This window comes from Hypanus sabinus, chromosome 9 (assembly GCF_030144855.1).
Source record: "Hypanus sabinus isolate sHypSab1 chromosome 9, sHypSab1.hap1, whole genome shotgun sequence".
Classification (NCBI taxonomy): Eukaryota; Metazoa; Chordata; class Chondrichthyes; order Myliobatiformes; family Dasyatidae; genus Hypanus; species Hypanus sabinus.
This window is the reverse complement of record NC_082714.1, coordinates 52,479,567-52,495,851: the sequence shown is the minus strand read 5'-3', so window position 1 is coordinate 52,495,851 and position 16,285 is coordinate 52,479,567. Positions and strand designations below refer to the sequence as shown.

The following is a 16,285-nucleotide window of genomic DNA, read 5'->3' as shown; positions in this document are numbered from 1 at the left end:
AAAGCAGTATCCATCATCAGGGGCCCCCGCCACCCATGCCATGCTCTCTTCTCTCTGCTGTTGTCAGGAAGAAGGCACAAGAGTCTCGGCTTACACCACCAGCTTCAGGAACAGTTATTACCCCTCAATCATCAGGCTCTTGAACCAGAAAGGATAACTTCACTCAACTTCACTTACCTCATCATTGAACTGTTCCCACGACCAATGGACTCACTTTCTAGGACTCTTCATCTCAGGTTCTCGATATTGTGGCTTATTTATTTTTTATTATTACTTCTTTCTGTTTGTATTTGCACAGTTTGTTGTCCTTTGCACACTGGCTGAACTCCCAAGTAGGTGCGGTCTTTCATTGATTCTGTTATGGTTATTATTCTATTAAGGATTCACTGAGCATGCCCACAAGAAAATGAATCTCAGGGTTGCATACAGTGATATATATGTACTTTCATAATACATCTACTTTGAAATTTGAACTTTTCCTTCATCTTTGGTCTAAATCCAAGAACTTCCCTCCCAGATACCTTCGGGACCACGCACTTCGGGGCTGTAGCGGACCACCAAACTGGAACAATAAATACGAATGGCCAAGAACCAGATATTGTAATTGAACAAAGTGAACGTAATCCCATTCTCTGCTCACTCCCCATTCCTTCCCCACCCAGCAAAAGTCAGTATATCTGCAGATATGCCCCAGTAAACACTACGATCCATAGCAATATAAACAGCGGAAGGCTCTCCGGAACTGTACTCCCATAAGAGTCAGTGTACAGTGCGTAACTCATTATCCGATGGTAATTAACGTCCATCAGCCTCTCCTGTCGTGGGACACAGTGTCGAAGCAACTGCACCCCAATGGCAATCACCCTCGGTGGAACTGCTCTCTGCTTAGAGTCAGCAGCTATGGGACTTGCTTCCTAGAGAGTGTCTGTAAATCATGCTGCAATGATTGTCAGTTTGCATGTTATCCTTCTCCCATCTACTGAACTAGACTCCAGAGAGAGAGATTGTTTGTAATGTGGCCACAGAGCTGTCCCCATGAAGAGTTATTGCTTGTGGAACCCATGTCTGAGATATTCAATACTTTCAGTATAATAGGGATAGGTAGTTGTACTGGTTTAATGGACAGGAGTGAAAAAGGATCTCGTGCTTTCCCGACTTCGCTGATGAATACATTATTCTCGGGCTTCCAGTATCCCAAGGAAATAAGACGATTGCGCATGACGTTCCTACAGAATGGCTACAAGGTGATGTAAAAAACTATACCTGTAGCTGGCTGGAAGCCCGAGAAGAGTTTATTCATAATGGACAGAAGCTCCATAAGAGAGACCTTCATCACAGAATATCAGAAAAAGTTAAGGTGTAGTCCTACCTCCCAGCTGTCTTGCAACCTCCTGTACCTCAGCTGGTATTCGAATTGGTTAATGTAATCCTGCTCATTATAGGCTATTTTCCAGGTGAAGTTGTAAGTCTCACATGGAGCGATGTGTGAGACGGTGAAGTTGAATGGTGCAATAGGTTTAACTGGGGAGAGACAGATTTTGTTTAGATGTTTGAACTGTGAATACATAGACAACAATACTCAAGCTCACAGGGTCCATTCCAGTCATGGGCTATTTGAGAAAGGATATGTCTGTCTGACGAGAGAGTGGTATGAAATAAGTTGAGGTTTGATAATGATTTTGCAGAGTTGAAGTTGTCCAACTGAAAAGGAAGGGGGTTTAGAAGAGTACTTTTCCCAATGTTTCAAGAACCTTAAAGCCAATCGAAATGGAACTGGAACCGGATAGGATGTTTTCCAAGGGAGAAACTGAGGAGAGAAGGGAAGAACAGGAAGATCGAGAGAGAAAGACTGTGGAAATAAGAATTGAACTTAACATATACAGGGAGAATGGGGACAGGATGTAAAGAAGAGGAGAAAGACAGATAGGGACAGAGGAGAAGAATGTGGCAAACAAGACAGATCAAGGGAAGTGTTTGTCTGGACAATATAAGAGGAACTTTACTCGACTCGTCATGGTGTTCCTGGTAGACAGGGCAGGGATTAACAACGTCCTTTCCCTCGTCTGACTCTTTTGCCACTGCGTTTTGACACTCACTGTTTACGGATGTGTCGAAGTCGGGACACTTCGCGCTGCTGATCTCCACTCCACGTCTCTTCGAAGTGATGGTCATAGTGTAGTTTACACTTGTAATCCCGAAATCTTCGTAGAGTTGACAGCGGCACACAGCGAAAGCTTTGCCCTCGTTGGAACATTCTGTTGCATTCAGATTGCAGGATAAACTATACCCATCCCTAAAGTGGAAAACGGCGGAAATATCATATGTCTGGTTTCAAAGGTACATTTAATGTCAGCAAAATGTATACAATATACATCCTGAAATGCTTTATCTTCACAACCATCTACGAAAACAGAGGAGTTCTCCCAAAGAATGAATGACAGTTAAATGTTAGATCCCCAAAGATCACCCCCCCCAGCTCCCCTCCCTCCCACGCCTAAGTGGCAGCAAACAACAATCCCCCCTCCCCCCACCAGCAAAAATAAGCATCGGCACCCACCACCGAGCACTCAATTGTGCAGCAAAGCAACAGAAAAGACACAGATTTGCAGTCACCCCAAAGACTTGACGTTTTACCTGGTTTTCCACATACCAAAGGCTCTCTCTCTCTCTCTCTCTAATAAGGGAGAAAGAGGTGTCTCCGTTTGGTAGGGATTTTACAGATATTCCAAAGGGATCTGCTAATGAGTCCATTTCACACTATAAAATATATATTCACCGTTCTGCAGGAATTGAAATTGGAATTGGTTTATTCAAGTCAGATGTACTGGGGTACAGTGAGGAGTCTGTCATGAATATGGTTCATAGAGTTCAATTCATTACAACAGTGCATTGAGGGAGTACAGGGTCACACAATGACAGAATGCTGAATAAAGTGTTACTGCTGCAGAGAAAGTGTGGTGCAGGTCGATACTAAGGCGTAAGACCCTAACAAGGTAGGCTATGAGGTCAAGAGTCTTAGGAAAGCAGGGTAAGAACTGCTCAGGAGCCTCATGGTAAGTGCTTTCAGGCTTTGGTATCTGATAGGAGAGAGGATGGCTAGAGTGGGTAGGGTTTGTGATTATGTTGGCTGCTTTACTGAGGCAGAGAGAAAAAGGTATCTCAGGCCACAGGGTGTAACAATGTCACAGCTGCTTCCAGGAGGAGGAGAGGAATCCTCGAGGGTTCGGTGCCAGTTTGCCACCCAGAACTGTCTGTCAGATACGCTCATCTCCAGTGCTGGTTATAAAACATACCGCTAAAGGGAGGTCTCTATCGCTTCTTTCAGCCCGGCTCAAACAGCCTGACAGAGAAGCACAAACTTTCAAAATCTATTTATCATGGAGCCAGCTCTGGCCAAACGAGAACTCAGAAGCAGCCGACAGTCAATATTCAGGTTTGGTGATTTCTGAGAGATACAAAGTGTCAATTTTTAAATTTGTCATCATATCGTTTGAGCTGGTTTGAGAGCAGACCAGGCAAAGGATCCTCATCTAACAAATAGATGCAACCATACTGCACGTTCACAATGCCACAGCTGGTGTCAACCCAAGAGAGTCTGCAGACGCTGGAAAGCCGAAGCAACACACACAAAATGCTGAAGGAACACAGCAGGAATCCTGAAGGCACACACACGGCGACTCAGGAACAGCTCCTTCTCCTCTGCCGTCCGACTCCTAAATGGACATTGAATACTTGGACACTAACTCACTTTTTTAATTTACCGTATTTCTGTTTTTTGCATGTTTTTTAAATCTATTCAATATACTTGTTTGTTTGTTTATTTATTTATTTTCTCTGCTAGATTATGTATTGCATGGAACTGCTGGGGCTAAGTTAACAAGTTTCACATCACATGCCGGTGATAATAAACCCGATTCTGATTCTGAGGTTAGGCAGCATCTGTGGAATTGAACTAACAGTAAACATTTCAAACTCCTCCCTCAGTGTGCCATTCCTCAGTACTGTCCCTCTGACAGTGTGACACTCCCTCAGTACTGTCCCTCTGACAGTGTGACACTCCCTCAGTACTGTCCCTCTGACAGTGTGACACTCCCTCAGTACTGTCCCTCTGACAGTGTGACACTCCCACAGTACCGTCCCTCTGACAGTGTGACACTCCCTCAGTACCGTCCCTCTGACAGTGTGACACTCCCTCAGTACTGTCCCTCTGATAGTGTGACACTCCCTCAGTACTGTCCCTCTGATAGTGTGACACTCCCTCAGTACTGTCCCTCTGACAGTGTGACACTCCCTCAGTACTGTCCCTCTGACAGTGTGACACTCCCTCAGTACTGTCCCTCTGATAGTGTGACACTCCCTCAGTACTGTCCCTCTGACAGTGTGACACTCCCTCAGTACTGTCCCTCTGATAGTGTGACACTCCCTCAGTACTGTCCCTCCGACAGTGTGACACCCCCTCAGTACTGTCCCTCCGACAGTGAGACACTCCCTCAGTACTGTCCCTCTGACAGTGTGATACTCCCTCAGTACTGTCCCTCTGACAGTGTGACACTCCCTCAGTACTGTCCCTCTGACAGTGTGATACTCCCTCAGTACTGTCCCTCTGACAGTGTGACACTCCCTCAGTACTGTCCCTCTGACAGTGAGACACTCCCTCAGTACTGTCCCTCTGACAGTGTAAAACTCCCTCAGTACCGTCCCTCTGACAGTGTGACACTCCCTCAGTACTGTCCCTGACAGTGAGAAACTCCCTCAGTACTGTCCCTCTGATAGTGTGACACTCCCTCAGTACTGTCCCTCTGAGAGTGTGACACTCCCTCAGTACTGTCCCTCCGACAGTGAGACACTCCCTCAGTACTGTCCCTCTGACAGTGTGACACTCCCTCAGTACTGTCCCTCTGACAGTATGACACTCCCTCAGTACTGCCCCTCTGACAGTGTGATACTCCCTCAGTACTGTCCCTCTGACAGTGAGACACTCCCTCAGTACTGACCCTCTGACAGTGTGATACTCCCTCAGTACTGACCCTCTGACAGTGTGATACTCCCCCAGTACTGTCCCTCTGACAGTGTAAAACTCCCTCAGTACTGTCCCTCTGACAGTGTGACACTCCCTCAGTACTGTCCCTCTGACAGTATGACACTCCCTCAGTACTGTCCCTCTGACAGTGTGATATTCCCTCAGTACTGTCCCTCTGACAGTGAGACACTCCCTCAGTACTGACCCTCTGACAGTGTGATACTCCCTCAGTACTGACCCTCTGAAAGTGTGATAGTACTGTCCCTCTGACAGTGTAAAACTCCCTCAGTACTGTCCCTCTGACAGTGTGATACTCCCTCAGTACTGTCCCTCTGACAGTGTGATACTCCCTCAGTACTGTCCCTCTGACAGTGTAAAACTCCCTCAGTACTGTCCCTCTGACAGTGAGACACTCCCTCAGTACTGTCCCTCTGACAGTGTAAAACTCCCTCAGTACCGTCCCTCTGACAGTGTGACACTCCCTCAGTACTGTCCCTCTGACAGTGAGAAACTCCCTCAGTACTGTCCCTCTGATAGTGTGACACTCCCTCAGTACTGTCCCTCTGAGAGTGTGACACTCCCTCAGTACTGTCCCTCCGACAGTGAGACACTCCCTCAGTACTGTCCCTCTGACAGTGTGACACTCCCTCAGTACTGTCCCTCTGACAGTCTGAGACTCCCTCAGTACTGTCCCTCTGACAGTGTGATACTCCCTCAGTACTGTCCCTCTGACAGTGAGACACTCCCTCAGTACTGACCCTCTGACAGTGTGATACTCCCCCAGTACTGTCCCTCTGACAGTGTAAAACTCCCTCAGTACTGTCCCTCTGACAGTGTGACACTCCCTCAGTACTGTCCCTCTGACAGTATGACACTCCCTCAGTACTGTCCCTCTGACAGTGTGATATTCCCTCAGTACTGTCCCTCTGACAGTGAGACACTCCCTCAGTACTGACCCTCTGACAGTGTGATACTCCCTCAGTACTGACCCTCTGAAAGTGTGATACTCCCTCAGTACTGTCCCTCTGACAGTGTAAAACTCCCTCAGTACTGTCCCTCTGACAGTGTGATACTCCCTCAGTACTGTCCCTCTGACAGTGTGATACTCCCTCAGTACTGTCCCTCTGACAGTGTAAAACTCCCTCAGTACTGTCCCTCTGACAGTGTGACACTCCCTCAGTACTGTCCCTCTGACAGTGAGACACTCCCTCAGTACTGTCCCTCTGACAGTGTAAAACTCCCTCAGTACTGTCCCTCTGAGAGTGACACTCCCTCTATACTGTCCCTCTGACAGTGTGACACTCCCTCAGTACTGTCCCTCTGATAGTGTGACACTCGCTCAGTACAGATCATGACCTAAAATTTACTTTTCACAAAACTAGAAAGGCAGACTTTTATAAAATTTGATAGCCTTGTAGCACCTTGTTATTCTATAATTGTCATAGAATCATTGAAAATTTAACATTGTAGGGACTCTTTCAGCTCCTATTTGCTGGATCATAGATAACTACCTTTGCAGTTTAATGCTCTGTAAATCCACATCCCGGTACTGTTTAATCAAGAGAGCATTCCTGCTTCTCCCATCTTTTCCACCAGCTAGTTTCAGACAGCTTACTACCCTCTAAATGAGAGAAAAAACAAACTGATCATAATTTTGTGTATCACAGTCCTTTCAGGCTTTTCCACTCCTCTGGTCAAACTTTCCTCATAGCAACTGCTTCCTTGTGCTGGAGCTATCCTCATAAATGCCCTCTGTTTATCCTCCAATGCAACCTCAGCTTTCCCACAATGTGGAGACCAGCTGTAGCCTAGCGAGCTGCTCCAGCATTCAAGAATGAAAAACGGTAGGAATTAGGAACAAATCGGTTCGGCACCTGTCATTGGACAACTGCCAGAATCTGTTACAGGGCTACATGGGTCACGGATGGACTGATGTATGGAAATCAGACTTTACAGAAATTCTCTCAAACATGTCTGAAGCATTTTGCAAGACAGCCTTAATAATAAAATGTAATTTTTGTGGTGTGACTGGATGTAGAATACATTCCATGAATTTAATTATTCGTAGAGTTTGGGTAAATGTTCAGATTCAGATTATTTTACTTACAACACACCCAAGGATGCGCTGGGGGGAGCCTTTTAAGTCTCGCCAAACATTCCAACGCCAGCATAGCATGCCCACAAAGCTCAGCAGAACAGCACAAGAACACAACATGCAACAAACTAACAGTAGCAAAACAAAAATCCCCGGTTCCTCCCTCCTACTCACCCACCCACTTCCACACACACAGTCCTCCAAACCCAAATGTTGAAAGAAATGAAAGGGTTATGAAGAGTGATATAATGGGGGTCACTGTAGGAAACAGACGTTCCTGACATGGAGCAATCAGTTTACGAACATCCCTCAGCATCGCAACCCGGGTATTAAGGCTACACCAGGGCATTTAGAAATTCATCAGATGATCAAAATAGTTTCTATAAAAGATAAATCACGTATGACCAGCCTGCTCAAATTCTTTGAGGATGTAACACTGGGTGGATAAAAGAGCCATCGTGCAAAGAAACAGACAGTTGGAGGAACCCAAAAGGTCATCAAGGTCTGGGGGAAAATGGATAGCCAACGTTGCAGGTTGAGCTTCATCTTGGTTATGGGATATCCCAAAATGGCAGAGAAATTCAGCAATTACATTATGTCTGACTTGATGATACACAAAACTTACAGAGTCTGTGGAAGAATCAAGGGTGAGAATGAGGAACTGAACAAACTAAATATTAAAAATTATCACACTAGAGAACTTGGTGAGCATGTACGCTGTTAAATGCCAAGGAATTACAGCCTGCAATTTTAAAAGAAGTGGCTTCCGGGATAGCGAATGCTCCGATTGTCATCTTCCAAAGTGCTATAGATCCTGGAATTGTTTCTACGGATTGAAGAGAAGTAACTGTGACCTCATGATTGAAGAAAGGAAGAAATAAGAAAAAAAGCTACCAACAACCACACTAAATGCTGGAGGAGCTCAGCAGTTCAGTCAAGATCAGGCCTGATGAAGGGTCTCAGCTCAAAATGTCGACTCTTCATTCCTCGCCATAGATGCTGGCTGGCTGCTGTTCCTCCAGCATTTTTGTGTGTGTTATTCTGGATTTCCAGCATCTCCAGAATCTCTTGTGATTCAAACAACCTGTTGCCTTGGGCCAGTAGTAGACAGACTGATGGGATTTATAAAGGAAGATGAAATAACAGAACATCTTGAAGAAAATGATAGGATTGAGAAGAATTACCATGAGAGGAAACTCATACTTGTATAATCTACTGGAGTTCTCCGAGTATTTATTCAATTCTCTCCTGAAGGACTCAGTGATCTACCTCCACCATATTTGGTGCCAGCGCATTCCAGGTTCCAAAATTATTTTCTAACTTCAGTTTTAATTTTTTTCTCCTTTATTTTGTTCCTCTGAATTCTAGTCCTGAAACCTCCCTCCAACCTCCTACAACTTATCCTGTCCAGACCCTCACCATTTTATGTATTTAAGTCAAACATCTCCTTAGCCTACTCTTCTCCAAAGGAAACAGACTCACACCCTTTAATCTCTCCTTATAATTGCAATCCTTTATCTCAACCACCATTTGCATACATCTTCTCAGGACCCTCTCCTTCATATTGTTTTTGTAACATGAAAATCAGAATTTAGCAAAACACTGTAGCTGAAGTCCACCCAGTGTTTTAAAAAGGGTCGGCACCTATTCGCTGTTTTTATACTTCATTCCTCCATTTGTGTATTTTCTTTCAATCACCTTCTAACCTGCCCTGCCACTTTCACTGATTTGTGTTCACACGCTCTGAAAAGCCTCTGCTCCTGCAACACGTTATTCTATATTGTCTCTCCTCATTCTTCCGACCATATTTTTCTACATTCAACTTAAGTGGGAGTTGTGTGAAATGGTTCATTTTGGTAGGTCAAATTTGAAGACAGAATGCAATATTAATGGTAAGACTCTTGACAGTGTGGAGGATCAGAGAGATCTTGGAGTCCGTGTCCATAGGACATTCAAAGCTGCCGCACAGGTTAACAGTGTTGGTAAGAAGGTGTATGGTGTGTAGGCCTTTATCAACCCGTGGGATTGAGTTCAAGAGCCGTGTGGTAATGTTACAGCTACATAAGACCTCGGTCAGACCCCACTTGGAGTTCAGTTCTGGTCACCTCACTCCAGGAAGGATGTGGATACTATAGAAAGAGTGCAGAGGAGATTTACAAGGAGGTTGCCTGGATTGGAGAGTGTGCCTTATGAGAATAGGTGAGTGAACTTGGCCTTTTCTCCTTGGAGCAAAGGAGGATGAGGGGTGACCTGATAGAGGCATATAAAATGATAAAATGGTTCATGTGGATAGCCAGAGAATTTTCCCAGGGCTGAAATGGCTAATACAAGGGGGCTTAGTTTTAAGGTGCTTGGAAATGAGTACTGAGGGGATGTCAGAGGTACATTTTTCACACAGACTGGTGGGTGCGTGGAATGGACTGCCAGTGACGGTGGTGGAGTCGGGTACAATAGGGTCTTTTAAGAGTCTCTTAGATAGGTACATGGAGCTTAGAAAAATAGAGGGCTATGCAGCAGGGGAATTCTAGGCAGTTTCTAGAGTAGGTTACATGGTCCATCACTATTCTCTGGGAGACAGAGTGAAGTAGGTCATTAGAGTTTCTGTCCCACACTCTCAGTGATCTGGGTCCAAACCTAACCTCCAATGCTGTCTGCGTTGTGTTTGCATGTTCTGCCATGTTCTCCCATTCCAGGTGTTCCAGCTTCCTCCCACATCCCAAGAACGTGTAGTTGTGTCGATTAACTGGCCATTATAAGTGTTGCAGGTAAGTGGAAGAATTTAGGGGGCAATTGATGGGGAAGTGGGAACAATAAAGTGGTTGAACTCAGTGTAAAAAATATGTTCTTAATGGCTAGAGCAGACACAATGTGCCAATGGGCCTGTTTCTATGCTGTGACTAGATACAGTTAGCAAAACTGCCAAATTTTGTGTCAGCTGTGGATTTTGAAATTGGGAACAGCTTCATCAAGCACCTCCACACCATCGGCCACAAGGAGGCCTTCCTGGTGGCCAAACATTTAAATTCCCATTCCCATTCTGATGTGTCAGCTCATGGCCTCCTCTTGTGCTAAGATGAGGCCACCCTCAGGATGGAGGAGCAACACTTTATATTCTGTCTAGGTCGCTTCCAAACTGATGGCATGAACATTGATTTCTCCTTCTGGTGAACAAACTCCACCCTTCCCACCCCCACTTCTATTTCCCACTCTGACCTTTCACTTCTCACATGCTTAACACTTTCCCCTCCTCCTTCCTTTTCTTCTATTGTCCACTCTCCTTTCCTATCAAGTTCTTTCTTCTCCAGCCCTTGGCCTTCCCCATCCACCTGGTTTCAGCTATCACCTTCTACTAACCTCTTTCCTCTCCCCCCCCACCCTTTTATCCTGGCATCTTCCCCCTTCCTTCTCAGTCTTGAAGAAGGGTCTTGGCCTGAAATGTCGACTGTTTACTTTTTCCCATAGACGCTGCCTGACCTGCCGCATTCCTCCAGCATTTTGTGTGTGATACATTGGATTTCCAGTGTCTGCAGACTTTTTCCTGTTTGCACCCCTACATCTAAGTCATTAGTACAGACTAAAAAAGACAATCGACCCAGGGGAACACAGTTCCTCACCATCCTGACAGAGAAAGCATGTTCCACTAGTCTTGGGCAGCATGCCAAGACTCTTTATTTTCACTTCACAGTTAAGCTAAGCAATTACATTCAACTTGTCATTAAAACATTTGCTGCTTTGCACACCCCAATTAAAAACTTAATTTCCTGAAGTGTTGAATCACTGGCTCTTGGACTCCTTTGTAAATTGCTGTTTCCTGTGGGTTGTTTTTTTTTAAATATTTTAATATATTACTCACGATTCAGGGACCATGAACACCAAAATATCAGGGTGCAGGGTGTTGCATTTTCTTGTGCTGTTTTTTCCTCCAGAATCCACCCACCAACTAACAACAATGCTCAAAACTAGTTCCAGCAAAATTTTCAACCACACTGCTCAAGTAATGACAAGAGTTGCACACTCACAAGATGACTAATACCGACATCCCAAGCTGACCACTAGTTCAATGGGCAATCATTAATAAATCTAAGTTCATATTCCTTCCATACTCAAGGCTGACCCTTCCTTGCTCCATTGAACGTTCTCCTGCAACTACCATGCTCTAGACCTAACACTAAACTCAGGGAAGTGGAAGTGTAGAAGTATTTTTGCATGCTTGTGCTATAAAAGGATAGCTGCTGATCCCTCTGCTCTTTGTCTAAGTACAAGTGGCCTGGGAATAGTTAACCAGCAATACCTGCTGTCCTCGGAACATTGTGGTGCTGCAGATGGAAATCAGACAACATTACTCTTCCAATAACACCATCCTTGGAATTTCATCACCTTTGAAAAACTTTTTAAATGTGGAAGAAGGACCGAGTGCATTCCCAGCATAAATGACGAATAAACTCTTCTTGGGCTTCCAGCCGGGTACAGATATCGATTATATACAGTGTTTCAATGGCAGACTCGGCCATCTTTGTCAGGGACAATGCCTGGGCATGTCTAGTCTGGTGGTATTTATATCCCTGCTGTCCGTCCCTCCTGATTGATTAGTTTTCATCCAATTAGGTTTCCGCTGTTCCACCATATTTACAATCGAATTCCAGTTCTTACTTAGAGTGCGACCCTCGTCTTTGTTAAAAATTCAGTTGGAATCTGATTGTAAATAAGGTGGGACAGTGGAAACCTGATTGGATGAGGATGGATGGACGATGGGGTATAAATACCACCAGTCTAGACATGCCCTGACATCATCCCTAATGAAGATGGCAGAGTTTGTCATCAAAATGTCTGTTATAATTGATATCTGTGCCTAGATGGAAGCCCAAGCAGAGCTTGTTTTTAAACAGTGTTAGGAAATAATGAAACAACATTTTAAAATGTTCTGGACAGATTTTTTAGGTTCAAAACTGTGCAATAGAACTTGAACTCTTAATGTATAAGCTCAGGGATAAATGAAGTCTTCTAGGGCCCAAGGTTACGCAGCAGACAAACACACTGCAGTGAATTCTGCTGCGATAAACTTCAAAAATATGGAAGCATTCTAAAATGATAAAAAGAGATGAATCTTGCACAAGGAAAATGGGTCTGAAGTATTTTACAGGTTTGTTTTATTACTTCCATATGAAAATAATCCTGATTCTCAAAAAATGTTGCTAATTAACCAGAAGATCTAATTAGTGAGAATTAAAGCATTTTAAAAGCAATTATCCAAGAGACTGGAATTCCCCAGGGCCACACAAGGTTAAAAAAATATGAGTAATTATGTATTTCACACTCAAAAGTGTGAGTGGAATATTTAATGATGTCACTTCATTTGCACCATGTCGCCTGATTGAAGAGTGGTTTCTGGGTGAGTTTTATTGATCTATTTATACCTGATGGAATGAGAAGGCTCGAGCAATGTCTCACTGCACCATGCACACACACACACTCTACTACCTTTGTGCAGAATGAATTTGAAATATTGCCCGAGATCGCAGAGAGACCACATTAACCACCCTCAACAACTACAAATGCATTCGCAACAGGGCTGGGGCGTTGTGCTACATTTGATCATCCATTCGTGACACTTCTGTCTCTGCTCGTAGTCTGAGGCTCTGATCAGCCTCCCTGTTATCTGCCAACTATTTCCATTGTTGTAGGCGTCTGTCCCGCACTTCATAATTCTGTTTCTCTGTTCATTCAGCCCCATTTCCACTTATCTGAAACAGCCCCTCTCAACTGCTTCATCCTTACTGACCACCAATGAGTCTCTGTCAGCTTTATGTATCATAATGCTGGACTGCAGAGTTAGTACCTGACCTTTCTTCATCAACTTTCTCCAGTTACCTTCAATAATGGAAGCAGTAAACTCTTTGCCACCATCTCTTGTGATATGGCCTGCTTCTTCTGTCCTTTCCCTCCTTTATCCTAGCTCACTAGGGCAAATTTTTTTTAAAACAATTTCTCTAAGCCTAAACTCACCTTTCACTCAAGTTTACATCTAATCATCCCTCATAGACACATGAGGTACTGCAGATGCTGGAAATATAGAGCAATAAACACAATGCACTGGAGGAGCTCAGCAGGTCAAGCAGCATCTATGGATGGGAAGAAACAATCGACGTTACAGCATGAGACCCTTCATGAGTCCTCAAGAAGGGTCTCAACCCAAAATATCGACTGGTTCTTTCCATCCATAGATGCTGCCTGACCTGTTGAGCTCCTCCAGCACGTGGTATGTATCAGTCTTCCCTCATGCCCCTTGTAGACCCAACTTGCCAAATGGGCCTCCCAACTGCTTCCACAGCACCACTCTCATCGAACTACTGACTACCCAATGACCCATCAACCTTAGCTGTCTGTCCTGAAGTACTCAGAGATTTCCAGAAGCCATCATCTTCAGTCCATGTCACAAACTGCTTTCACCAGGTAATGACTCCATCATCTGGCAGGCAGGTGATGGAAGCCAAACCAGTCTGTTTGTAACCTCAGTGTCATGTCTGACCTCAGGCTTAAGTTTCATACCTTGTATTTATGTTGTTGTTTGCCTAATTTAGATCTGCCTCACTTGTTCACTGCCAAAGCCCTTCTCAGCTCAGACAGTCTTCAAGATCCTAGTCTCCATAATTAAGACAATCCAAAACTCAGCATCCCATGTCCTGACTGGTACCTGTTCACTTGAACCTCTGGGATTGCTGATCTACAATGGCATCCAGTTTGGCGAGAACAGAAATTGACAGTTTATTCCTTTCCATAGGTGCTAGCTGACCTGCCGAGTTCCTCCATGTACGTGTTACAGTATATGTAGCTGCTGTTCCTCTCTGTGCTTTGTGGTGTATCGTGCAGCAACCTTGCCTTTCTTTAACACTTGTCTGTTTTTTTACAAGGTCGAGTTGCTAACTCGATGCTCAACCCAGCACAGATGAAAAATGTGCAAGGAGCCATCCGGATTCGAATCTGGGATCACTCGCCTCGAAGTCCAGTGCAGATGCCACTACACCACCCGCCAGATTACAATACATATTAATGCTATACAAATCTCCTCTTAGCCTCACCATTCCCTTTCTCTGTAGTCTACTCCAATCCTACAACATTCCAGTCTCAATGCTCCTCCAATTCTGTAGTCTAATTCTGGAGTCTGCAGTCTATTCTAATCCTACATTCCAGTATCTCAATGCTCCTCCAATTCTGTAGTCTGTAGTCTGCAATCTACTCTAATCCTACAACATTCCAGTACCTCAATATTCCCCCAATTCTGACTTGAACATTTCACTGGAGAAAATGCTGGAGGTATCAAAACCAAAACTCTGGGACCACATTCCACCTTCCACTTGCTTTTCATTTGCCTATAAAGCATATATCTCTGACCAAGCTACAAAAATTCAGACCTTCAAGAGGCTTTAACCTGAAGCACTAAATTTCCAGATTCTGCAGATCTGCTGAGTGATTCCAGCATTCTGTTTTTATTTTAGATTTCCAGCATATGCAGGTGTCCTGGTTTTTGACCTCAACGTGACTGCCATAGATTGGCTTGCTGTTTTAAGATTGTTATGTACATGGAAGTGCTTGCCTTTTTGATGTCCTTCTACATTGGATGTCTCCTCTTTTTGGTCTATCTGTCTCTCAAACTGGTGTCCCTCTCCATCAATCTCACTTAATCAAATAAAAGATTATTTCCCCGGACCTCAAAACTGTGATCCTGACCTCCTGCTACAACATCAGGAGATAAAACAGCGACATTTTAGTGAGTGAAGCAATAGGGCATGAGCGTAGAACACTACAGCACAGCACAGGCCCTTTGGCCCACATTGATGTGCCACCCTTTGAACCTACTTCAAGATCAATCTAACCCTTCCCTCCTATGTAGCCTTCCATTTTTCTATCATCCACATGACTACCTTAGAGTTTCTTAAATACCCCTAATGTGTGTGCCTCTCCCATCACCCCTGGAAGGACGTTCCATGCACTCACCACTCTCTGTGTAAAAACTTGCCTCAGACATCCCCCCCAATACTTTCCAACAATCACCTTAAAATTATCCCATTTCCACCCTGAGCAAAAGTTTCTAGCTGTCCACTCAACCTATATCTCTTATCATCTTGTACACCTCTATCAAGTCATCTCTCAACCTCCTTCACTGCAAAGAGAAAAGCCCTGGCACACTCAACCTATCCCCATAAGGTATGCTCTCTAATCCAGGCAGCATCTTGGTAAATCTCCTCTAACACTTCCTCATGCTTTCCACAATGAAGCGAGGTGAACTGAGCACAGTGGTTTGTGATTTCTCAATGGAACGTGCAAGCACGAACGATGTGGAAGAGTGACAGGACCATGGATGAAACAAATATGTGTGATGCAAATGCAAGTGAGACGATGGCAAGTTGGAGCATCCTACAGGTATAAATGCAAGTGATGCCACAGCAACACGATGCATCACAAAGTGATGTGCAGTTGAAGGATGGAACAATGAGTAAGTCCATAAGGTTGCAAGATCATAAGACACAGGAGCAGGATTAGACCATTCAGCCCATCAAGTCTGCTCATCAGGGCTGATTTATTATCCCTCTCAATCCCATTCTCCTGCCTTCTGACTTCTCCTTGTAACTTTTGACGCCCTTACTAATCAAGAACCTATCTATCTCCACTTTAAATGTACCCAATGACTTGGCCTCCACAGCCCTCTGTGGCAATGAATTCCACAGACTCACCTCTCTCTGGCTAAAAACTCCTCTGTTCTAAAAGGGCGTCCTGTTATTCTGTGGCTGTGAGAGTCTAGTGGTGCTAGGCTCTCCCACTATTGGAAAATTCCTCTCCATGTCCACTCTACCTAGGCCCTTCGATATTCGATAGATTTCAATGAGATCCCTCCTCATTCTTCTAAACTCCAGCAGATACAGGGCCAGAGCCAATAAACTCTCCTCATAAATTAGCCCTTTCATTCCCAGGATAATTCTCGTGAACCTCCTCTGCACCCTCTCCAAACCAACACATCCTTTCTTAGATAAGGGGCCCTAGACTTCTCACAATTCAACAGTGAGTGATGTCACAGTAAGTAATGTCTTGTCGAGTGATGTCGCAGCGAGCTTTGTAAGTACAAATGATGCAAGGAATGAACAGTATATCAACAAGAGAATGGATCGAGGCAGTAG

The 16,285-nt window shown here is 44.5% G+C and overlaps 1 protein-coding gene and 1 long non-coding RNA gene across 4 annotated transcripts in view; one reads left to right on the top strand and one right to left on the bottom strand.

The window, feature by feature from the left end:
• LOC132399398 (uncharacterized) overlaps window positions 1-14,810 on the top strand; it is a 25,888-nt gene extending 11,078 nt beyond the window's left edge. Inside the window, exons 2-3 of the long non-coding RNA XR_009513984.1 lie at window positions 9,809-9,880; window positions 14,024-14,810. This is a non-coding gene — a long non-coding RNA (uncharacterized LOC132399398). The remainder of the gene's footprint in view (window positions 1-9,808; window positions 9,881-14,023) is intronic.
• Window positions 1-16,285, bottom strand: part of LOC132399397 (interleukin-21 receptor-like) — a 128,386-nt gene that overhangs the window by 47,560 nt on the left and 64,541 nt on the right. For all 3 annotated transcript variants that reach the window (XM_059979693.1, XM_059979691.1, XM_059979692.1), the window contains exons 4-5: window positions 2,097-2,293; window positions 1,370-1,521 (exon numbers count right to left, since the gene is read on the bottom strand). In XM_059979693.1, the coding sequence (XP_059835676.1) occupies window positions 1,370-1,521; window positions 2,097-2,293 (349 nt within the window). The remainder of the gene's footprint in view (window positions 1-1,369; window positions 1,522-2,096; window positions 2,294-16,285) is intronic.